Source organism: Nelumbo nucifera, chromosome 1 (assembly GCF_055504915.1).
Source record: "Nelumbo nucifera cultivar China Antique chromosome 1, China Antique-T2T, whole genome shotgun sequence".
Taxonomy (NCBI): Eukaryota; Viridiplantae; Streptophyta; class Magnoliopsida; order Proteales; family Nelumbonaceae; genus Nelumbo; species Nelumbo nucifera.
In genome coordinates this window covers 159203110-159228826 of record NC_142649.1, presented here as the reverse complement: position 1 = coordinate 159228826, position 25717 = coordinate 159203110, and the positions used below count along the sequence as shown (strand labels likewise).

Below are 25717 nucleotides of genomic sequence, written 5' to 3'. Positions count from 1 at the left end.
GTGAAAACACCTCTCTGGCTCTCCTCTCTTTCAGACTTTCACTCTGTCTGGTCTCTGTAAATTCCCCAAAAGGAACAAAACAATAAAGAATGAAGCATCTTTGAAATTTTTGCGAGATCTCACATTCTTAACTCACTCTCTCTGTTCGGTAACTCGCTCGTGCCTCCTCTTCGTTTATCGGCCTTTTTATACTCACTCTCATCACTGTCTCTGCCTCTCCTCCGAGGCCATAGCTAAATCTAGGGTTTTCGTTTTCGTGTATCGATTCGTTAATCCTCTTTGGATATCGAAGATCTCTTTCAGAGTCTAGATCTAGATCGCATTTAGAATCAGTAAGTTAAGTTTCTTCAATGCTTGTTTATACTTCATATAGCATGGGATCCCTTGTTGATTCTATTCTGTTTCCTTTTTAAATCCCCTCTTGGTTTTGTTGTCCGATTTGAGAGCGAAGTGCGCGGTTTCTTAGTAGATCTAGTTGAGTTTCGTGTCGGTGTTGAAGAGTTTGGCTGCTTTGATGCTTAGTCATTTGAATTTCGATGGTTTGGGTGGATTTGAGTCTTTGTCTGTCTATGCTGGATTTGGAGCTTGTTTGCGTTGATTGAACGATTGCTTTTATTGTTTTCGCTTTGAGAAGTTTATGGATTTAGCAATCTCGTGAATTATTTTACTTTGAACCAAGTGTTTTGTTTCTGTTTTTTGTTCACGATCTGCTAGTTGCAGCTCATCCAGTGATTCAGAGCGTTACTGACTACTGAGTTAGTTGGTTTGTGAATATCTTTCGTATTATGGAAAGAAACATCGAAAATTTGAAATGAGATCAAATTTCGTCTTTTTCCCCGTTAAATTTCTTCTTTTTATTTTTTATTAAGTTTTTGAAATACTGCCGACACGGTTTTTCCAAAGAACTCAATTTTATTTATATTTTTCTCACTGGATTTTATTGCATGCCGTTGTCGGTTGTTAACGTCAAACATCACTACTGTGTATGTGTGGTAACGTGCACTTGAGGTCGGTGGTGTGTAACTGGGGCCAGTTAGAGTAGAATTTGTTAGGAGAACATGGACTGACATAGAGGAAAAAGGGGATTATGCTTCTCAGGCACATTTCATTACGTGATTCTGATAACGTTCATTAATTAATGCCAGCGGATTTCTCTAAGAACTATTAAATTCGTTCTAACTATTGGTGCCTTTGTGGTTGTAAGTTGGATTTGTGATCTTTTTGCTTGAAAATTTGCTTGTTCTTTCGTGAACTGGTTATAAATTTAATATGCGTTAAATGGGTTTCTCTAACTTCCAAACTTTTAGCTGTTGAAGGGACTTTGGTGATATCTCCCTTATAGTGGTTGCATTTGGTTTTGTGGAACTTGTGACTATTCTCTTCGTTCTATAGCTTCAGATGATCAATCGCTTAAGGATGATTCCTTTTTTCCTTGGGAAACTTCTAAGTTATTTAGGTTTTAGCATCTCCTCAATATGGTTGACTATGTGAAGATCAAGGATATTGATTGTCATGTATTTGTCATTAAATGATCTATAAGTTCAGTCTTTAGATGACTCCTTTCTAATTTCTCTTTTATAGAACTCTGTGTTTGATTCTTCAAGCTATACATGCTCTGCTTTATGGACCTTGCTGACAGTTTCTATCTTTGATTTTTACAGGGTCATGCTTTAGCCTCTGTTTCTTTATCTGGATCAAACATCTATGCGAGGAATTTCATATCATTAAACTCTAATTGAAGCAAGGTTGCAGAACAGTGGTTTGGGAATGGATATTGGATTTCTATAGGATCAATTTCTCATCTTTTTAATGCTGTGGTGGGACTAGAGTTAAAATTTACTAGTGGTTCTTGACACCAAAACAATGAGGGGAAGAGCTGACGGAGCCCAAAAAAAGCGACTTGTCACTGGATTGTGTGTTGTGGCAACTTTTCTTATATTTCTATTTGTTTATTATGGATCCTCTTTTGGGTCTCGAATTCATCACAGTGCATCAACTCTTGAGTATGGAAGTAGATCCTTAGTATCCTATTTGGGAGGTAATGATGACTCTGATCTTGGCAGCAAGCAAGATGAATCTTCCACCACATTTGGGCAAGATGGAGAGGATGCTGTTGCACCTAAGAGTTTTCCTGTGAGTTTTCTTTCTCTTTTTCTGTTTAAGCTTTGCTGGCATCCAGATTTTGCTCTTTTCCTGTGAAACAAATTTATCAACCTATGTTTCCTAATTATTTTTGTGTTATATTAATAAAAACATTCTATAATTTCTTGTTTGCATTTTAGGTTTGTGATGATCGGTATTCAGAGTTAATTCCCTGCCTAGACAGGAACCTTATATACCAGATGAGGTTGAAGCTGGACTTGTCTTTGATGGAGCACTATGAGAGACATTGTCCTCCACCTGAAAGGCGATACAATTGCTTGATTCCTCCACCACTAGGCTACAAGGTTGATCATGCTTAAATTTTATACAAGGAGTGAAGCTAGAAATTCTTTTCTTTTAGTTGTTGCTATAATTCATTTTGTGTCATCTCTTCTGATGTCTTCTAATGTACAGGTCCCAATTAAGTGGCCAAGAAGCAGAGATGAAGTATGGAAAGCAAACATACCTCATACTCACCTTGCACATGAGAAGTCTGACCAGAACTGGATGGTTGTTAAAGGTGATAAGATTGCATTTCCAGGGGGAGGCACTCATTTTCATTATGGAGCTGGCAAATATATTGCCTCTATTGCTAATGTAAGATGATTCCCCTTTTAATAATACAAGAAATCAAGAAACATGGAAGTGCTTTACTTTGCATGGTTGTATAGCTGTCCTAGTGTTTTAGAAGGACCTGAAGGAAGGTTTCAAAACCTCTGGACACATGAGGGCATAAGCCTTGAGACTTCAACCTTAACCATTCTACTACCTTTTTTCTTTAGGTTCCATTAGTTTCAATGTAAAATAGGTGAAGAAATTTTCATTCTGAAATATTTCAGTTATATTTTTTGCTGATAGAAAAACTTAGAGAACCTTGTTCTCTACTCCTTTTACATTAACAGAAACACAACCTTAAGAAATAATAGAAAAACCAAAATTTCATATAAATTAAAAATCTTAGTTTCTATAGGGCTGATGCTGGACTTCCTTGTAACTTTATTTCCCACTGGCTTTTAGTATTATATTTATTTTATGAGGAATTCTATAAATAAAAAAAATTACGTAACTCTAGGAAACTTAGCCCTACAGAGTACACACAGAGTGGGACCCATCTTCATGGATCATACCATGTTTATGGAACAAAAAAATCCAAGAGTTGCCCAAACTCATTGCTTAATAGCAATTCCTGTTATTTTTTCTATGCTGGATATTGACATATCCTTTTTCTGTTGATAAAAAAGGCCGTTACCCTATATTGGTTCCAGCTATCTGGGGTCTTGGGAGGGGTAGACTGGGTATGGTCCTACCCTCTGGCTTTTTTTTTGGCACAAAGTGGCTGCCCTCAAGATTCAAACTGTTATCTCACACTTTCCAGCCTGAGATTTTACCATTACACCAAGTAATGACCTCTATCCTTTTTAAGGCAAATATAAGAAATACATAAAAATAGAAAATTCTAAGAAATAATAGAAATAAGGCCTCCATCAATTCTTACCTGTTTGATCCATAGTTCCATATTTCTTTTGTCCTTGTTCTCTTGATTACTTGTAACCTTGATTCTCTTCTATATTATTTACTTCTGAAACCTGTCTTGGTCTGCACAAGTAATGCAATTTTTCTTTCTCCTATTTTGTATTTGCAGATGCTTAACTTTTCAAACAATAACTTGAATAATGGGGGCAGGATCAGGACAGTTCTTGATGTAGGTTGTGGAGTTGCTAGTTTTGGAGCATATCTTCTTTCATCTGATATCATAGCAATGTCTTTGGCACCAAATGATGTGCACCAAAATCAGATCCAGTTTGCTCTAGAGAGAGGAATTCCTGCATATCTTGGTGTTTTGGGGACAAGGAGGCTACCTTATCCTAGCAGATCATTTGAGTTTGCTCACTGCTCTCGCTGTAGGATTGATTGGCTCCAAAGAGATGGAATTCTTCTTCTTGAGCTAGATAGGTTGCTAAGGCCAGGGGGTTATTTTGCTTATTCGTCACCTGAAGCATATGCACAAGATGAAGAAGATCTCAGAATATGGAGGGAAATGAGTGCTCTTGTGGAGCGAATGTGTTGGAAAATTGCTGCCAAGAGAAACCAGACAGTCATTTGGGTCAAACCACTGACAAATGACTGCTACATGGAAAGGGAACCTGGCACTCAACCGCCTCTCTGCAGATCAGCTGATGATCCAGATGCAGTGTGGAATGTTAAAATGGAGGCTTGCATAACACCATACCCTGACCGTGAGTACCCATATCTTCTGACTCATCAGGAAATCTGTAAGCTTTTCCAGTTGACTGATTTTATTAGATAAAGTGATGTCAAAGGCATTCTTCTTTTTAACTAAAATTGAGTTGTTTTAGAAACTGAAGTTTTTATAGCACTAAAGGAGTTAACAAGTCTGTTGCTAAACATGCAATTTATGTTCTTTTGTAGGAAAGGTTTAATTCAGATTTGATAAAAAAACTTTAACTCAGATTGTTGCTGTTTACACTTTACAACCTAAACAATTCTGAAATCTTCTCAAAGCACCCACCCTATACAAGCTTCCCCCTAAATATTACAATCAGGAAATTTAGAATTTTCCCTTTCTTCAAGTTCAAGGAAAACTTTTCTGGCAAAAGCTCTCCACCCTCTACAAAGAATAAGTCCATATTTTTTCCTAACTTCAACTTCTTTGTCAACCACCAAATTTATATCCACCTTGTGAATTTGAAATCAAATGAAACATCTTCATCATCCTTTTCATCTTCACTGTTTTCTTCTTCTGATTCTCCAGATTCTGGCACACTTTTATTTCTTCCACCTTTCTGAACCATTTCAGCATCAGCTGACTCTGGGCGCTCAATTATTAACTTAGACTTGTAAGTCTGCATCTCATGAGACATAGTCACAATACACACTTCAATATGCATGCAGCCAATCTTGACTGTAACTATCCTTATTCACTTGAGGTAGATTGATTTTCTCAATCTACCTTATATTTTATCATATGAACCTTTGATGTCTTTTCCTTTTATAAACCTTCCTGAGTTTTTCAGAAATGCCTGACCCCCAGAGTCCACCCTTTCAGTCTAGAAAAAAAACTTGAAAACATGGATGATGTGCTGATAGCCTGATATTCAGAACTCTTAGTTTGTTTTACCAAGCTAATTTTCTTTCCTTTTGGCATTTGCTCTTAATTGTATTGTACATCAGATTCTTCTGCCCAAAATTCACCCCCAATCCCCAACACTTACTTTTGCAAACATACTCCAATGTCCAATCTTTCCTACATCCTTCCAATACCTTCAATGGTACTGGTAACACAAGTGATCCCTAGTTCGTCAGCTGAAGGATTATCATCCTTCACCAGATCATTTTTTGATATTTCATTCTTCTCTATTGCCAACTCTTCCAGGCACCTTATCTGCTAGTTGGAAAGAAACTACCTCACTGTCAAACCCATCCCCCAATCCTTCCTCATCAAGCAGCATACCCTCTTGTTCCTGCAACTTGAAACCTTTGCCCTTACTTTCCCCCCTTGCTGTTCTATTTTTCTTCAATGCAATAATAATTACATGGGTTACATGAATTCACTGCCCGATCTTTATATCTCTTCCTGTTACACAATCTAATTCTACAATCTTGTAAAAAAATACAGGACAAACTTTTTTGCAAAATTATGCGACTGACATGCTTTCATAGGATAATGCAACTTTTCTCAATGCTTTCATAGGCTTGCAGCCTTGCATATGTTTCCTCTTGGTGCCTTTCAACATGTAGTTTATTTGCATATATCCATTCTTGGTTGTCTTTGGAACTGTTCAGAATTTGGATGGTATACTAACTGGTAGCTGTTGGTTCCCTCAGAACAACATAGAGCCAAGGGGAGTGGCTTGGCTCCATGGCCAGCTCGTTTAACTTCTTCTCCTCCCCGGCTCGCTGATTTTGGCTATTCTAGTGAGATATTTGAAAAGGACACGGTAATCCACACCTGTTCTCCACTGTATTTAATTTGCATTAGTAACTTAGGCATATTATACATACATGCAGAAAAACCCATTCTCACCTGGTTCATATATTATTAATGTGATGCAGGAAGTTTGGCGACGGAGGGTAGAGAGTTACTGGAATCTCTTGAGTCCAAAGATTAAGCCTGACACTCTGAGGAATGTGATGGACATGAAAGCAAACTTTGGTTCTTTTGCAGCTGCTCTGAATGACAAAAATGTTTGGGTGATGAATGTTGTGCCAGAAGATGGACCAAACACACTCAAGTTGATATATGACAGAGGCTTAATTGGCACCATACACAGCTGGTATGCAAACTATGCCTTTAAGAATTTTTTTTAACTAAAGAAAATTTTGGACCTTTTTCATCAAAAGTGCTGAACTAGTGATAAAAGGTATTTCTATAAGTGGGTTACTTAATTTCTTTGTTTTTTTTTGATCAATAACAGCACTTTTATTAAAAGAGATAAGTAAGATACAACCAGAAAGGAGGGGTAAAATGTCTTAACCCTCCCTTTCAAACCCGAAAAAACATATTACAGAATAGCCCAAAACAAATTAGATCTTCCCACCCCCTGTTTAGCCAAGGAGTTAGCCATGGAGTTGGTACTCCTCTTAGCCCATTGAAGCCTTATGGTCATGTTCTGAGTTAGTTGCTCAGAACATGGTACTTCCTCTCGGTCATGTTCTGAGTTAATTTCTTTTTGATAAAAATGATAAAATTACATTTATCTTTTCCTGTTAATTTGCCTTGTTTTTTCCAAGATAAAAAATATAGGAGTAACTTTTGCAGTGTCTTTTTAACATATTGAGTGGGGAATTTCCTCTTGTGCTTTTATTTTTGTGCAATGAATTTCTATTATTTCTGTGATTAGGACAGCGTGTATATATATATATATATATTTGGTGAAAGTGTGAATAATTGTAGTCAAATTAGTGTTATCGTTGAGCATTCTTAAATGGGCGACCTCTGGTGGCAGCCCTTCAAGGGTAGCTTGTTTCTTGATTGTATCCTTTTGGCCTATTTTACTGTTCCTGTTGTTAGCCTTGTCAGAACTATTTGGTCTTATCTGTCATTTTCTTGATAAAAGCGTCCTATTATGATCCAAGGGAGGGAGGGAAAGGCTTCTTTTAAGAGAAGCCGAAATGGAAAATGTAGTCAGAATGAAGATCTGGATATAAGAGGTAGATATGGAAATAAATGCACGTCTGATTAATTGGTATCACTTTTTGCAGGTGTGAAGCCTTCTCAACCTATCCTCGGACTTATGATCTTCTCCATGCCTGGACTGTCTTCTCTGACCTCGAGAAGAAAGAGTGTAGTGCTGAGGATTTGCTGATAGAGATGGACCGCATACTTAGGCCAACCGGTTTTATTATTGTTCGAGACAAGAAACACATAGTGGAGTTCATTAAGAAACGTTTACCAGCACTACACTGGGAAGGAGTGGCAACAGGTGATGCGTCAGATTCAGAGCAGGATGAGGATGAAGTGGTGTTTGTGATTCAGAAGAAAATGTGGCTCACAAGCACAAGCCTCAGGGATACAGAATAGTAAAGGAAAAGGCATGGTTCTTATTGTTTTGATGCTGTCTTATTTCCTTCATAACCTTGCCTGCTGGAGGGCCTCACCCAAGGAAGCATGGCCAAAGCAGTAAAGTTGTCATCAATTTTTGTTCTTTTTAATTTTATTTTGTAAACTTTAGTGATGTTTTCTTGTATTCCCTTTTATTTATTAGCCTAATTAAGCCTACACGGTTTGCAGTTGACTACTGTTATCCCCATATCATTCCTGTCTGTTTTTTTTTTTTTTTTAATTATCAGATATATTTTTTGCTTAGATTAGATCCCCACAAAAGCAACTTAAGCTGATGTTGTTAATCATAGCTTGGACATGCTTTGCTGGAGTAACAAGAGGAAATGGTCAATAATATTTATCTACCTACAATTGTCTTAACTTTTCTTCTCATGTTATTGGTTCACACCTTTTTTCTCTGTGGATCTCCAATGTGGGAAATCAGTGAGTTTTTGCTATTGTGATTGTTCTGTTGGTTTTGTGGATATATCAACTTGTTTTATCTGTTTGTTGGAAAGGGTAGGTTCTGCATGGATGTGCTAATGTGGATTAGTTTGGTAGGTAGAAAGTAGAGAGGAAGAGAATAGTAAGACTAAGAACCCATGTTTTGGGCATGTTTTCCGTGATTCATGAAGTGGCTTCGTATAATTATACTGAACAAAATCTGCATGGTGCTGAACATGGTTCAAAATATCGATGCTCTTGATAGTTGATACGGTTCACCGTCCACCGAAATTCTAGGAGAAAAATATTGAATTATTGATACGATACCGTATCGGTAGATCTGGATATCAAACTAATGTTTTGGTCTGACGTCTTGATAGTCGACCTGTCAGGTCATATACTATGGCCTGTTTGGTTGCTGTGACTGGGGAAAATAGGAATATTTCTATTAGATACTTATTTTCGTTTGTTTGTTTTATGAGAATTGAGGACAGAAATTACGGGGTGTGACCTCAATGTGGGGTCACGCTGAAATAGTGCAGCTCCGGTGAGAAAGGAAACGAATGAGAAAATATATCATGACCTGTCCTAAGTGTCTCGTCTTTCTTCCACAATCCAAGCTTTCACGTCCTCCCGGTTAGAACTCCGATCACTTCTCTGGCAGTCTGGCCATAACCGTCATAGGTAAGACCAGAACAACATTCTACTTGTGACATTGGTTCGTTTGAGCCCTCTTTTCCGTATTTTCGATTTGATATTTTTCTCTCAATCCAATGTTTACCCCCTTCTGACAGATCTCCGGCCATTTTCGTTATTGTTTCCGGCAAAGATTCATCTGGGACAACACCCATTGGTTTGGGGGCAAGGTTCAAAAAATCGACACGTATCAGTCCGTATCGGCTGATAGTATCGTTTCGGGACCCTTCCGATATGTCCCTACAATGGGTGTATCAAGGTCTGATTGGTTCAGGGGATGGAGGAGACCTAAACCAGCCCCCCTGAACGAAAAAAATAAAAAAAAACATAAAAATGCAGTATCGATTCATCTGATGTGCCCCTACCGGCATATGGTGCGTATTGATATTTTAAACTTTATTTGGGGGCATATTTTTATGCTCAGTTTTTCTTTGTTTTTTTGTTGTCGTTTAAGGGCACTAGCAATGTTCTGAACGCCATTGATTTCGGCGGTATCGTAGATGGGTTTCCTTCTGAAAGAGTTTCTAAAGAAACATTAGAATGTTGTTGGAGTCAAGCAAATGCAGGCCCTGAAATTGCATGAGTGGAGGCTGTGTATTCTGGGATGTTGCAGTAGAGTTACCGCGAAGGCAGTTTGCAGATGCAAGCCCCTAAACTTCTAGCCGTATCTCAAGGTATTGAAGATTGAATTGCTTCTTGGTGGCTTCTTCTTCGTAAATGTTAACAGTTATACTTCTAGTTATACTTCTCAGTAAACAAACACTGAAAACTTGATTTTCCCACATATTTGACTAACAAACCAAACTCAGGACACCCCAATGAGAAATAAATTTTTTGTTTCTCATCCCATCCCTTCCCATCCTTTCTTGGAAACAAAACAGACCATTAGTATCTTAACAACTAGAAATCTTATAAATCCTTAATATTAGGTGTTTCCGTGGCCCTGAAAATCAATACAATTGTATCGATTCCTGACTGGAATCTTGGCGCAGAACATTTCATTGTGAATCCAGGGGAGTCGAGCCTAGTTTTTATGGCTAAATCAAGAATTTTAGAGAAACAAACTGCGTTTGTCACATCCTTTGAAGTTGATATACGGCTTGGATCCTCCAATATTTGAAAAGCTAGATCAGCCAGGGTGAAGTGCAATGGATGAAGAAAATTGCTCACTTCTACAGTTGAGAAATGTGATCACCTGATATCGACAAGTGATAAAAGATCAACTTCTCTTCAAAGAGCAAGAATTTCGGTGGTTTCAAAGTCATGCATAATACATAGCCCAGAAGCTACTCAATATTCTACAACAATGAAAGAAGTAACAAAAACAAGCAAAAAAAGGAAAAAAGGAAAAGAAGCAATTAAGAACTAAGATACAGTCTGGTGTAGGAAGTAGGAACGCTAGCACTACGAGCCATGGCCTATAATTGTTTCTTCTTATCCTTGTTCAAGTGGATGGGGCCTAACCTAGGACTAGCATTTACTTCAATCTGGTGCAAGTGACGAGTAAATGAAAGGCAAAATAAAGGCATTTTAGTTCGAGCGAATGCCCCTAGCAAATCTAAGGTGAGTCCGGATCTGACCTCACAGCATGTCCCAGCTCACATCGGGCACATCTCTGTACTTGAATGTTATTATTCATGGGAGATTTCTATTACACAGTGGGATGCAGCTGTGAGTTTTATGTGAGGAGCAAATCTCAATTCATCTAAGACATGGGTCTTGATGCAAGTAAACTAATCAGGTGGATGTTATCTGGCGTCCTTTGTGATTCAAGGGCTCTATGGCCCTGACAGCAAGATAGCCTTATAATGGACGCTGAGGACGTATCAAACTTAGGATTTCCAGCAATTGGACAAACCGGTTTAATACACAGATTGCAGACTTCTTCAAAAGTTTGAAATTAAGGCAGCTTTTGATAACGCTGAATCCATCTCTTATCTTTGAAAAACTTGCTTTTCAGAGGTAATAGACGTATGGGGTCATGCTTAAAAGTGAATCTGAATGCCACTTTTACATCTAATCATCTAAAACCGTAAGAACTTGCCAACTACTTAATGCGGTGAGAGGCAATTTAGAGCTGATAAAATGTCCTAAATGCCCTCCTATCATTTCTCAAATGACAAAAAATTGCTTCTTTTAACCCAAATCTAAGCCCTAATTCACTTCCCGAGTTAAAGCTTCAAGTCTTTCTTCTCCGGTGTCGACAACTCTACCAGGGATGGTTTCTAGGTAAAAACAACGTATTTTTTTAGTTCTTTTTTGTCTTCCTTCGCCATGCCGATAACTCTACCAGTGATGGTTTCCATTTCTCACAATGTAAAGAAACCAAGGTTCAAAAAATTGACACACATTGGTCTGTATCGGTTGATACGTATTGTATTGGGAGTACCCCGATACACCCCTACAGAGGGTGTATCAGGGTTTTGATCAGTTCAGGGGGTGGAGGAACTTTAAACTGGCTCCAATGAACTGATTTTGAAAAAAAAAAAATAAAAGAAGTACCGATACTGCCCGATACGCCCCTACTGGCGTATCGATATTTAGAACCTTGAAAGAAACATTGAATTTTACCAGCGACGATTTCCATTTCTCACCTTGTAAAGCTCTCCATTAATGGCAGACCTCAAGGAACACTTTCTCTTGCCAAGATTCTGACCAGTTGTAAACGTTAGAGAGCAATCGTTCAGACCCTTTGCCTCCAACCAATTACTTTTCCAAGGCACAAACTTCCTAGTGCTGAAGAAGCACGACAAATAAGGGTGTCAATTGACCGGTTTTGGTTTGGATCCAATCTGATTCAAACCTTATCAAATCAGATTTGGATGGTCCATTATAATTATTGGATTGGGCCAATCCAAAATAAATTGGCCCATATTCTTATTGGTTTGAATTGGAACTAAACAAAATTTCTAATAATCCGATAATAAGGCCAAACACTTGTCTAATTTGAAATCAATCAAAACTGAAGCCATCATAAAATCACTTTTATGAAAACACTTTTACAAAAGCACATTTATAAAAGTAATTTTATGAAAAGTATTTTTACAAAAGCACTTTTAAAAAATACTTTTATGAAAGCTTTTACAAAAGTACTTTTATGAAATCACTTTTACAAAAGCAATTTTATAAAAGCACTTTTACAAAAGTACTTTTTATGAAGGCACTTTTAATAAAAGTACTTTTATACAAAAGTACTTTTATGAAATCACTTATAAAAGTACTTTTACGAAAGCACTTTTATAGTACTTTTGTGAAAGTAGATTTATAAAATCACTTTTATGAAAGTACTTTTATAAAAGTACTTTTACAAACACTTATGGAAGTACTTTTATAAAAGCATTTTTACGAAAATACTTTTATAAAAAGCACTTCTACGAAAGTACTTTTATAAGCACTTCTATGGAAATACTTTTCTAAAAGTGCTTTTACAAAATCACTTTTACAAAGTACTTGCAATAAAGTGATTTTATATAATTTTTGATATTTCATCTGGTTTGGATTGGATCCAATCCAATCCATTTACATTTTAATGAATTGGATTGGATTTAGACTGGATTGGGTCCAATCCATTTGTTAGTGGACTCACATTGGACTGGATCGGGTTAGACCAAATCCAGTCCAATTGACACCTCTACGGGCAAGGTATGCATCTCTATGTCAACACTTTGGGAACTTTCACCTCATTTTTGTATAACTGGCGACATCTACTGATGACATTGATAGTGGTTCCTTGTGGAAGGTGCATCCACCAACCATTTGCTATTTTAACTTCAACTTCAACACATTAGATGGTTGGATAAAAACTTCCCTTTGGATTAAAATGGTAAAATCCACCATTTTCAGGTGTTGAAAGATTGATCTTATCTCAAACAATCTTGTTTAGAGCCTCTTAAAAACAGAAAAGCATGTATACCTCTTTCCCGACTTAAGAGCCAAATAATAACTTTTATACTTTTCAGATTCCAGACTTCAGCATTGTTAAACGACACCTAACATGGCTGGGCTTTTGCAGTTTCGTTCTTTTGAGGAATCATCCATTCCCCCTGCATCGTTGGGACCTCAGGCGTGTTAAAATCATTTTCTAGCGTTCTACTTGGTTCGTCATATTTGAAAATTTTGATGTTCGGAACTTGGATAGTTCTACAATGGACTCATTTATGTTGAATTGTCAGCGACGGATTCATGGATCCAACACTCAAAATTTGCAGCACTTTGTGCCAAAGAATTTCTGAAGAGAAAGCTAAATGAATCAGTGGTATGAATTTTTGACATATACAAATGCAACTGCCAATGCTAAAGCGATTTACTTGCAAACATATAGCTCATAAAACAAAGCACTCATCTCTCTCTCTCTCTCATTTCCTATATGTTACATTCATCACATTGTCCGCAAAAATCCACGAACTTCAATAAGAAAATTTAAAAGATTCTTTCTGAACTTTTGGTAATTCAACCGGTCAAGGGATGAAGAAAGCTGATTTGAGCTTGTAAGACATCGCAATGCAATTGCTAGCCTTGATTTCAGTGATGGATCCATCTGCTTTTCTATCAATTCATGTGCTAATCTCTGTAGAAAAAGCAAGCCAAATAAAACCAAAACTAAACTTTAAGAACATATCTACAACAGGGAAAATAAAAATTAAGAAATAATTTTCTTTCCGGGGGGTGGGGTTGGGGGGTAAGATTGATTGGAATGGGCTCATACGCTAACCATGCTGTCAAACTAGCTTGTCAAGGTAAGAGGAGAAAGATTGATATACATTACCTGGTATAAACCTTGTTCACAAAGGATCAATGGGAGGAGAGCATCTGCTGCTGAGCTGACAAGTTCAGTGCTGAATCCAACAGTGCAAGCTTATAATTAGTTTACAACAGCAAAGAGAAATAAAGTAACTTCAAACCATGAAAATATTACTCTACATATTTCCTCCTGATGGATCTTTCTATAGTGTGTTTCTTCACATTCCATACCTGTAGTCCTCAAAAAGGAGCAATTGCAGTAATGACCTAAGGAACCGACTTAAAATGCCTTCCTGCAGTTTCCCGTTTGGGTCCATTAGACCTGAGGCATATGAGCCCAATCCCTCCTTACCAGTACCTCTCTCCTTGTAATGGTAAGAAGCAAGTGCTTTTAGAGCTCTCAAGCACATGTCAACCACCTCTGTATCCTGCACAATTGGAATGAGAGAAGTGGTTAGCCACAAAATGAGAAACAGGCTTTGCAAAAGTAGCACTAAAAGACTCTAGTCTGGTTATAGCACAACTAATTGAGCAGATGCTGATCTAAGATGTCTCAAAATACTAGGTATCCACCAATCATATGTGGATACAATCTAATGTTTTCAAACCCAAAATGTTGACCAATGGGTAAGGAGGGGAATTTCATGAACCAATGGTTCAAACTGTCCAGAACCAGTCACTGACTCAGTTTTCCTACTACATTTATGGAAGAATTCATCTCAAGAAATTTCACTTTTTTCTATGTTCTACAAGAACCCATCAAAACTTAAAAAAACTTATGGCAGAGCCTCTTGTAATTGCATAACCATCAAATCCTCCAAACAGTAGTAGAATATTCAACTGACTCAATAGTTCAACTTGAAGTCTGTAATTTTGTCTTCATAAAAGCTTGGGGAAATAACCTAACCCAGGAAAATAAGTGGTTAACAGATGTTAATTGGAAGGCAGACTAGGGTTTTGAGTAGATAGTTCACCAAAAGACAAACATCTACTAAAGAGATCTGCTTAACATCTCCATACATGCTTTAAGTGCAAAGCATTAGATGATAATGATGCATATCTAACGAGTATATCTTCCTACAAAGTTCACTGATGATATATAAACATTTTTATAATACCCATAATCTTCTCTTAAGCAAGTAGGCCTGTCAATGATACCTGGAAATCCGAGGCCTGATCTGACATCCGACCCGATTATCTCGGATTTGGATGATGTATTTATGTAATGGGATTTGGATTTGACCCCATCTGATCCAATTAAAATCCAACCCGATTATATTATAATATTTATTGATCTTAATATATAAATTTTATACGACTATATTTAAAATTATAAAAAATATATTCTATATATTATATTATATATGAATTTATAATAATAACTTCAGTATGTTACATTTACATTAATTTATTATATATAAAAGGTTGAAAAGTAATTAAATTTTTAATTTTTTTTCATATTTAAAAAAATTATAGCAGAGTCGGATTAAATCTGAATCCGATCCGAGTCCGTTTGGATTCAAATTTGAATTCGAGGTCTTCAAATCCAATTGAATTTTGGATTCGGATTTTGCTGAATCTGATCCAATTACAGCTCTATAAACAAGCATATATGCATTATCCTGCATGGCTCATGCTTCATACACATTCACATGCATGCAAAAGCAGCAAGGTCCTTTATAGTTTTTAGAAAGAATATGGAATACCTTGAGTTTTAGTACACAAGTTTATGCAACTTTGTTTTCCTCACATTGTGGACAAGGCAGAAGTGTGGAACCCATGAAAAGGTATGTCCAAATTTATCTTGTAGTATGCTTTTATGGGTCCCACCCATGTCTGTAGGGTGAAGAATTTAAGAGTTGCCCAAACTCATTGTTTAGTGTTTCCTAGCAGTCCTCTTTTAGAAAGATTTTGTATAATTTCATTGCATTTATGATACATAGAAGAGATACATTCTTGAATATAGATGCACATCAACCTTCATGATGACTCGAAACGGAGACATGTACCTTCTTGCATAATAACTCAACCAAACTACTAGATGGCATATTCAAACATGCAACTGACGCATAACAAAACAAACCAATCAATCAGTATTTTCATTCAAATTTATGTGAGATTTTGACTGGTCAAAGTGTTTCAGGTACAGTGCCTTTTTGGTGCCATAGAAATTACCTAATATAATATTCATTCAAGTATTTCAGCACCTTTCATTTGATGGAATTCAATGCTTGATGAATTTACTAAGACCAATGGTATTGAATGTGAATCCATTACAATGCGGGATCCAAGGCTTACAAAGGTATCCCAAAAGTGAGCTGTCAAGCCACCTATGTGCAGCCCCCTCTTGGCCCGAGTCTTCGCTAGACCCAGATATAGGCCTTTTATTGTGCTATCACTTGGCCTTTTATGGTCTAATTTTTCTTTTTGTTTTCTCTCCGTTTGTTGTACAACCAGAAGTTGAACAGAGGTATTTTCCTTTCTAATGAAATTATACTTGATCTCTTCTCAAAATAAATAAATAAATAAATAAATAAAGTTTGGCTTCTAACAGGCTGACTAATAGGCCAACCCAGCCACCCAGGCCTCACAGATAGTCAGCCATGTGCATAGCTTCTAGCTGTCAGTAGCATTTGCATATGGGTCCCACATGGATGCGTATTGTATGCCAGGTATTCCAATTTAGGTTTTCTCTCACTTTTTGGTTGTTTTAATTAGGAATATGGGACAAGTATGTCTCATTTAATTTGTCATTATAAGCATTTTTAGTACTTATGAAGAAAGAGATGTTTAACGAGGGTGGGCCTTGGCTCAACGGTTGGGTTGCTCCATTGCAACCTGGGTGACCAGGGTTCAAATCTTGGAAACAGTCTCTCTGTATGTGAAGGGGTAAGGATACATCTGTCCATCCTCAGACCTCGCATTGGTGGAAGCCTTGTGCCCTGGGTTGCCTTATGAAGAAAGATATGCTTAACATTTCTCCTTTGCTCAGAAAGTGGGATTTAGGTGTACTGATTAAATTTTAAGTGTTAAGGAAATTTCTCTATTTAAGGAAGTTTATAGGAAATTTTAATTGTCTCAAAAATAGGCTGAAAAGTTCTCACTCAAAGAACTCACATTGGAATTTATGCAGGAGATTTTCTGGATAAAAAAAAAGAAATAGTCTTTCCCTTGATAACTCTTATAAGCCAAAGAATACAGTTTCTCGGTGTTATTTATACAGTTTGATTCCTTCAATGTTTTCTTGGCTTCTGTTGCAGAGAAGACCAGGAACAACCTAAAGTCCATTTCCTATCCCCCTCTAAACTCTTAATCAACACTCGGGTTCAAATTCCACCAACTGGATCACCTTTAGATCCATACCTTGTATTGATCAAATATTAGGGAGAGAGAGAAAGAGAGAGAGAGGGAGGGAGGGAGAGGGGTGACAGTGGAAACAGATAGAATGCTTAATATTTAGCTATTAAAAGCATGGGTTTGAGGGGAGGTTGGAGGGGAGAGATAAGGTGACATCTTGGTGGTTAGGTTTCTTTTGGAGAGGTGAGCATTATAAGAGGTGTTCAAGAAATTTGAGGGACCATTGCTTGGAGCAGTGGAGAACCCAAGGCTGACAAGCATGGAAAAGGGTTCTACAGATCAAGTCTGTAAGCAGCCATTTTTGTCCAAAATGCCAAAGGTTAGGTTCTTACCCAGGCCACCTCTCCTCAAGACCTAGATGCTGGGACCACAATTGCATAGGGGTGACCTTGGGCTGGGCTGGGCTGAGCTGGGCCTGGACCGGGTTTTGCACAGATGACAAGGGCTTTAGCCTAGGCCCAGGCCTGGCCCAACCCGCACCCCAGGTCTAAATTGCAAGCCCAAGCCTGGCCCTACACGGGCCCGGGCTGGGCTTATGGGCTTTTCAGGCCTAATGACTTTGGGCCTATTGAATCTAATAAAAGTTCACTTATTTAGAAAATTTTAAATTAAATAACATAAAAAATATTGCACAAGCCTAAACTTGGTTGGACTTGGCTGGACTTTGGGCTTATGGTGCGAAAAATAAGGCATGGGCCTCATTTAATTCTTAGGCTTGGTTTATTTTGGCTTACCTATCCTTTTATGGATGAAGGCAAGGCCTTCAGTCCCACTCTTGAGCAATGTGGGACTTGGTTTATGTAATGTTATATTGCGGACCAGGCTGGGCTTGTACACAAAAACCTAGGCCTGGGCTTGAAAATTTGTGGGCTGGGCCAAGAATTATCACCCCTACAATTGCATAATAGCCCTTTCTGGCTCAAGAAATTTAATTTAGGACTGATTTTTTTGGTGTTCCTTTTATTTATTTATTTATTTATATTTTTTTTGGGGGGGGGCTGTTAAGGCAATTCTAACAACCACTTACTGATGCCCACTAAAGGGAACCACTCCATTGTTGAACTCAACTATTCTCTGCCTCTAACAGTGCCTTTTCAACTAGCCCTACCATGGGAGCACTCTTTCTTAGATATATAAAATTCAAGCTGCTGAATGACTTGAGAGCAATATTGTTGCTAAGATGGTTCTCAGACATTGTTCCCATCCGATAATAGCAACTACTGTGTGCAAGCAAGGATTAAAATATCGACAACGACATAGATAGAAAAATGCTGATTCTTCCAAATTTATTTTGACAATTTTTATACTATCCCAACAACCTATAGACAATTATCAAAAAATTATAAACAATTTTCATTGTAGGAAAGAACAATAAATGGAAAATTTGAAAATTTTTTCTTATGCCAATAATGAAATTTTTTCTTATTTTTTTGGAAAATTTGAAAAACAAAGTGTTATAATTCGGCCTGCCTTTGAGTTCTGTTAGTCTAATAATAGCCAAGAAGAAAGAGGAAGAAAGAAGGAAGAAAGAGAGAGAGAAAGGAGGAGAAAAGGATAGAAGAAAAGTCTGGTTCGAATTAGGGAAAAAGTTACTCTCCCATTCGGCCAGACATGTTTTTATATTATTAATATAATGGAAAAGACACATGTGCCTTTATTTAAGTGAGGGACACTAGTTCTAATATAATATTACAGATCAGCAACCTCAACATAAGTATAAAGACAAAAATACCCCTACACTAACACTCCCCCTCAAGCTAGTGAGTATATATCATATAATCCCAGCTTGTTACATATGTAGTCCACTCTTTCCCGACTCAACCCTTTTGTAAATAAGTCTACCCACTAGTTTTCTATATTAACATATGCAGTGTCTATCACTCCATTCAGCACCTTCTCTCTCACAAAGTGACAATCAGCCTCTATGTGCATGGTTCTTTCATGAAACACCGGATTAAGAAGAAATATGAACTGCAGCCTGATTGTCACAATAGAGCTTCATTGGAGTATTAATGTTGTATCCTATCTCCTGTAGAAGGTTCCTTAGCCACACTAATTCACAAGCAGTATGTGCCATAGCTCTATATTCTGCCTCTGCACTGCTTCTTGCCACGACTGTCTGCTTCTTACTTTTCCATGTCACCAGATTACCCCCCAGAAAAGTGCAATAACCTGTAGTAGACCGCCTATCAGACATAGAACCGGCCCAGTCAGCATCAGTATACCCTTCTATTTCAAGTTTTCCACCACTTTTGTATATCAAACCATGACCAAGGGCCCCTTTTAAATACCTCACAATTCTTAGAACCGCATTCCAATGAGGAACCAGAGGTTTCTACATGAACTGACTTACCACACTAACCGCAAATGAAATATCTGGCCGAGTAATGGTCAGGTAGTTCAGTTTACCTACAAGTCGCCGGTATCTGCCAGGGTCTTCAAACACTTCACCCATATCACTACTCAGCCTAGTATTTGTTTCCATAGGTGTTTCAGTTGGTTTAGCACCTAACAAACCTGTTTCTTCCAGCAAATCAAGCACATATTTCCTCTGACACAAATTAATACCATACTTAGATCTTGCTACTTCTATCCCCAAGAAATATTTCAATTTACCAAGGTCCTTTGTTTGAAAATGTTCCTGTAGAAAAGTCTTCAACCTGTCAATGCCCATTTTATCATTCCCGGTAATAACAATATCATCTACATACACCACCAATAGTATTTTTGCTACCGGAGAGTCATGACTAAAGACGAAATGATCAACTTGGCACTGTTTCATACCAAACTTCTTTACCACCTCACTGAACCTACCAAACCATGCTCGAGGAGACTGTTTAAGCCCATATATAGCCTTCTTTAGTCTGCATACCTTACCATCCTCCCCCTGAGCAACAAACCCTGGTGGTTGCTCCATGTAGACCTCCTCGAGCAAATCACCATGCAAAAAGGCATTCTTGATATCAAGCTGATATAGGGGCCAATCATACATAGCTGCAAGAGATATCACAACACGAACCGACCCTATCTTAGCAACTGGGGACAAGGTCTCTGTGTAGTCAATACCATAGGTTTGGGAGTACCCTTTTGCAACCAATCAAGCTTTCAGGCTCTCAACACTACCATCAGGCAAATACATAACAGTATAAACCCACTTACAACCGACAGCCTGCTTCCCAGGAGGAAGAGCGGTGAGGTCCCAAGTATGATTATGAAGTAGAGCTGAGAGCTCTTCTTCCATTGCACAACACCACCCTGGAGAGGCAAGGGCTTCCTGGACATCCTTAGGGACAACAACTGAGGATAACAAAGAGATAAACTGACGATGGGAGGCGGAAAGGTGAGTGTGAAACATGATTAGAAATAGGATGAAGGGTGCAAGTGCGTTTACCTTTCCGCAAGGCAATGGGAAGATCAAGATCAAATACTGGGTTCGGGGTTGGTGTGGAGACAACTGCTGGATCTGTCGATGGTGATGGAGCCGAAGGAGTAGCCGGTACACTGGAGGCAAGGACTTGGTCATGGCTGGAACAAGGGGGACAGAATCGGCAATTGGAAGTGGAAGAGGGGGAGGTGATGAGGAGGAAGAAGCATCACCTGACCCCAAGAAAAACGGAGTAGACTCAAAGAAGGTAACATCAACACACACAAAGGAACGTCGAGAACTAGGATGGTAACACTTATACCCTTTCTGGGTCCGAGAATAGCCAAGGAAGATGCACTTAAGGGATCGTGCATCTAACTTGTCGTTCCTGGGGCCCAGATTATGGACGAAGCAGACAAACCCAAATACCCGAGGAGAAAGAGGAAACAGAGACAAGGTGGGAAACAAGGTAGTAAGTGGGGAATGACCATCAAGGATAGACGTGGGCATCCGATTAATCAAGAAGCAAGAAGTAAGCACCACATCACTCCAAAAGGGTTTGGGAACATTCATGTGATGCATGAGGGATCGTGCTGTTTCCAAGAGATGATGATTCTTTCTCTCAGCCACCCCATTTTGTTGTGGGGTGTAGGTACATGAGGTCTGGTGTATAATGCCATGTTGGTCCAAGTATTCTTGAAAGGATGAAGATAAATATTCACGGCCATTATCAGAACGAAAAATTTTAATATGAACACCAAATTGATTGCGAATCTCAGCATAAAATTTCTGGAAGATGGTAAACAATTCACTTCTTTCTTTCATTAAATAGAGCCACGCCATCCTTGAAAAACCATCAACAAAAATGACAAAATATCTGAAGGAATGGTAGGATCCATCTAATGGACGCCAAAAAGGTTGCGGAATGGGTGGCCGAAGCTAAGGGCATACAAAACTGTCTAACAATATCTATATCCATTGTATGACATCACTTTATAAGGACCCCAAACATCCGAGTGAATCAAAGAAAAAGGACTCGACACACGGTTATCAACCCTAGAACTAAAGGGAACACGATGGTGTTTCCCAAACCGACACGACTCACAATCTAAAACAGAAAGTTGACTTAACGAAGGAACCAAAGATTTCAAAACTTTCAACGAAGGATGACCAAATCAACAGTGCCACTGGAGAGGAGAGAGAGATGACTGAAGAGCTGTTGATGTTCTTCCACCACCGTCAAGATAATACAATCCACCAGCTTCATGCCCTCCACCAATCTTCATCCCCGTCTTGAGATCCTGAAAAACACATGTTGAAGGGTAAAAGGTAATGGAACAATTAAGTGACTTGGTAAGCTTACTAACAAACATAAGGTTAAACGGAAATTTAGGGGCATACAAAATTGAGGATAGGGATACTGGGTCCAGGTCAACATTACCAACACCAATGAGAGAGGGAAGAAAACACATCTGGAGTTCCAGTCATATGATTGGAGGCTCCAGAGTCAATAATCCAGGGATTGGGTGTGGATGCCAAACAAGCCATACCGAGTGTGCGAAAGTAGCCGTGTTCTGCTAAGATGTGGATTGGACAAACCCCTCATACTCATCACGGGGAACACTCACCATCTCCTTCCCGGGACCATCTGTGGATGTAGGAGGCATCTGATCAACTGAACGATTCTCCTGTATGAAACTGGAACTGGTGTCACTAGTCATGGCATGATTGGCCCAGGTTGAGGGTGGACCATGCAAGTCATAGCAATAATTAATGGTATGTCCATCCATACCACAATGAGTACACCTCCTCGGACCACGTCCTCTACCACAGGCTCCTCCTGAATCTCCACCTCCAGTACGACCACCACCACGGTTATATGTAGGTCCACCACCACCACTCCAGCCATATACCGGACAACTGCTACCACCACGGCCAGACTGAGCTCCTTGAGCTCCACCTCTAACATCACGGCCCCTTGACACTGCAAAGGCTGATCTATCTGAGACATTAGAGTTCTTAGTAGATCCAATAGAAGTCCTCCGAAGTCGAGCAAACACCTCTTTTAAAGAAGGGAGAGCTGACCCTCCTAGTATCTGAGCTCGTACTGGTTCATACTCAGATTTCAGCCCCACCAAAAATCGAGTCACGTCAAACTGTTCTCTCTGTTGTTGCTAAATTTTGACATCAGAAGTGAGGGGGTGATAAACATTCAACTCATTATGGATGTTTCTCATACTAGCATAATACTCCTTAAGACTCTGATTGCCCTGTTGCAGATTAAAGTATTCCTGATACAGCTGATATACTTTGGTTGTATTGTCTTGACTAGAATACAACTTCTTAGCATGGTCCCACACATCTTTGGCAATGTCAAGAAACATGAAATTTACACTAATCTTGGGTTCCATACTATTCCATAACCACGTGATAATCTGTGCATCCTCTTGTTCCCAGTCTTCATACTCATGAGAATCAGTGGAGGGTTTCTCCTCCCTTATGTGTTTCACCTTCTTTGCCTTCAGAAAAACTTCTACAGATTTAGCCCAAGGTACATAATTCTCTCCATTCAATTTAATGGAGGTCATTTGAACATTCAGGTAGTCAGTAGGCATCATCACATTAGATTTGCCATCACTGTTATCTCCCATTGCTGAATTCTATTATCACTGAATTCGGCACACTACACACTGCTTGATCACACTGATCACACTGGTTTCAGCACTTGTTATTGTTGAAGGTTGCACTCTTTACACCACAAACCCTACCCTACGACTACCTGAAATCTCACCACTATATGAGCACCACTCCTCCTTCGAATCACACCAAAAAACAGCATAAACCCTAGCACACTACAGTCTGAAATCCCATCATACGATCTAAAACATACTTCCTATTTGATTCAAAACAGAAAATATGCATAGAAATCTCTTACCTCATCACTTGAAAGACAAACCACACAAGAAGAAAATCAGTCCACACAAGACACCTACTGCACCACACGAATCAGCCCTCTTCTCTTCATCGATTAGGGGAGGGCTTCTTAGAAACCACAACAATCGACCACACAAGACACAACTGGAGGCATAGAAACCTCCAAGGGAAGAGGGCGACCACACATTTTCAGCCCTTTCCCTTATCTCCAATCGATGGTAGAGAAATCAAGGGAAAACCCTAGATTGAGTGAGCAGAGAACAGAAATCTGGGCAGATCCGAGTTGCTTAGTTGAGCTCTGATACCATGTTATAATTCGGCCTGCCTTTGAGTTCTGTTAGTCTAATAACAGCCAATAAGAAAGAGGAAGAAAGAAGGAAGAAAGAGAGAGAGAAAGGAGGAGAAAAGGAGAGAAGAAAAGTCTGGTTCGAATTAGGGAAAAAGTTACTCTCCCATTCGGCCAGACATGTTTTTATATTATTAATATAATGAAAAAGACACATGTGCCCTTATTTAAGTGAGGGACACTAGTTCTAATATAATATTACAGATCAGCAACCTCAACATAAGTATAAAGACAAAAATACCCCCCTACACTAACACAAAGAAATCATTTATTTTATATATTGCAAACAATTTTCATGGTAAGGAAGAACTATAAGATGGATCTATCAAACTCAACGATCCAATAACAGTTTAATGTGTTTTTTAGTGAACTTTTAGTAGATTTGAAGCTCAAACATTGTTTGATGTATTATTAGTAAAATTATTGTATGATATGTATATGTTGTAGACTCCTGGTTCTGTTGATTGTAATGTATCTCTTTGCTATTAGTTTTAAATTGTTTTTTCTTATTCATGTTGTTACAATGCTGTCAGCTTAGATTGTTGGCAGCATGTTCTTTTCTTTTGTTTAGGGTGTGCTGCCAGGGTGCCAGGGGCCTATTTGCAATTTCTTAGAATTGTTATAAAACTTTTAAATAAAAGGGAAGCTAGGTGTGCCGCCAGCTCCAATTCTTTCGACCCTTCATATCTTTTTCTCTTCTTCTTCTTCTTCTCCTCTCCTCTCTTCTCTCTCTCTCTCTCTCTCTCTCTTCTCTGTTATTCCTCTTCTTCGTATGATTACATGGCATCAGAGCAACATGCTGGGCAATAGGAGTTTTCTTTCACTGAGAAGCATTCACTCAACCCAGACGTCATCTCTTTTCTTGGACTGTGAGAACAAAATTTTCAAATCGGACTGATCAGAAATAACTTCCGTCTCTTCTTTTGGGTTCTTCCTTGGTCGTAGCACCAAGGTAACCCTAATTGGTGGAAGCCGATGAAGTGAAGCTTCCTTGCCTCCTTCGACTGATGCTGTGAAGATTCAAAAAACGTCCTTTTGACCTTTGACTGGTGCTGTGAAGACCTACAAACTTTCTTTTTTGACCTTTGGCTGATGCTGTGAAGACCTGGTTCCTTCGACGGATGCTGTGAAGACCTATAAACTTTCTTTTTTGACCTTCAGCTGATGCTGTGAAAGCCTGTTATGTTCCTTACACCTTCGTACAGATGCTGTACAGGGGTGTGTGATCCCCTTTGTCCAGGTATATGCTAGAATTAGTCTGTGAAGTGTGGAATATACAACAGTATTCTTCTTCTTCCTGGACTGTTTATGTGCTTCAGCAGTGTGTAGTACATGTTTTCAGAGTAGGGTGTGGTGTTTTGTGCCTTAATTGTGACTGTTAGAAATAGTACTGGTGTGAGGACTGGTCTTATGCACCTGCAGTTTTCCTGTTTTGGCTTGTAAACCTGCCTTTGAAAATGGCGAATGATGATTCTGCATCATCTGGGGTTACATCAACCTGTGGAACAGCAGCTATGGGGACTGAAAGCATGATGTTTCCTATGCCGATAACTCCTTTAAATGGTCTGAACTACCTGGAGTGGGCCAAAGGTGTAAAACTTTATGCAACAGCAAGGGGAAAAACTGGTTACATAAATGGAAGGGTGAAAGAACCCAAGAGTGGGATTGCTGAACATGATCGGTGGGACCAAGAAAACAATATGGTGATGTCCTGGCTCCTTACAGCCATGGAATCTGATGTGAAAAAGAATTTTATGTGGGCAGATACTGCAAATGAGATATGGAAACAGGCCAAGACCACCTATTCAGAGCAAAGGCACTTTGCTAAAATCTACCAGTTGCAAGCTGAATCCTCAACTTGTAAACAGGGAAACCACAGTTTATCAGCCTATTATTCAGCTCTTAGCTCAGTGTGGAAGGAATTGGACCACTATCAAGCTATAGAATGGAAACATGAGGATGATGCTAGAGCCTATAAGAAGCTGGTCTCTCAGCAGTGGGTTTTTGCCTTCTTGTTGGGACTAAACCCCATATATGAACGCCTTAGAGTTCAGATTTTAGGAAGTAAAGAGTTGCCCTCAGTTCAAGAGGTGTATGCCCTTGTTCAGTCTAAGGAAAGTAGGCGGAGTGT

General features: G+C 38.8%; 2 protein-coding genes across 8 annotated transcripts in view; one reads left to right on the top strand and one right to left on the bottom strand.

Moving 5' to 3' along the window:
* On the top strand, window positions 1-8086 carry LOC104602864 (putative methyltransferase PMT3). Of its 4 annotated transcripts, none has more exons than XM_010266724.3 (8): window positions 1-332; window positions 1662-2133; window positions 2283-2447; window positions 2557-2739; window positions 3785-4379; window positions 5989-6101; window positions 6217-6437; window positions 7366-8086. In XM_010266724.3, the coding sequence occupies exons 2-8, from the start codon at window positions 1864-1866 to the stop codon at window positions 7682-7684; spliced, it is 1866 nt and encodes a 621-aa protein (XP_010265026.1). In that variant the 5' UTR covers window positions 1-332; window positions 1662-1863; the 3' UTR covers window positions 7685-8086. The 4 variants fall into 4 exon arrangements, with proteins under 4 accessions (XP_010265026.1, XP_010265027.1, XP_010265028.1 ...); XM_010266725.3 differs by having other exon boundaries at window positions 18-148; XM_010266726.3 differs by lacking the exon at window positions 1-332 and adding an exon at window positions 1036-1199.
* A 4960-nt stretch (window positions 8087-13046) lies between these two features.
* Window positions 13047-25717, bottom strand: part of LOC104602862 (exportin-4 protein) — a 155082-nt gene continuing 142411 nt past the window's right edge. For all 4 annotated transcript variants that reach the window (XM_088894963.1, XM_088894964.1, XM_010266721.1 and 1 more), the window contains 3 exons: window positions 13817-14013; window positions 13611-13680; window positions 13047-13412 (listed from right to left, as the gene is read on the bottom strand). In XM_088894963.1, the coding sequence (XP_088751089.1) occupies window positions 13224-13412; window positions 13611-13680; window positions 13817-14013 (456 nt within the window). In that variant the 3' untranslated portion in view covers window positions 13047-13223. The remainder of the gene's footprint in view (window positions 13413-13610; window positions 13681-13816; window positions 14014-25717) is intronic.

Bases quoted from the DNA above. Each gene is read 5' to 3' on its own strand.
- LOC104602864 (XM_010266724.3), top strand. From the start codon at position 1,864: ATGAGGGGAAGAGCTGACGGAGCCCAAAAAAAGCGACTTGTCACTGGA. The intron at 2,448-2,556 runs GTTGATCATGCT...TCTAATGTACAG, and splicing joins CTCCACCACTAGGCTACAAG to GTCCCAATTAAGTGGCCAAG. The intron at 6,438-7,365 runs GTATGCAAACTA...CACTTTTTGCAG, and splicing joins ATTGGCACCATACACAGCTG to GTGTGAAGCCTTCTCAACCT.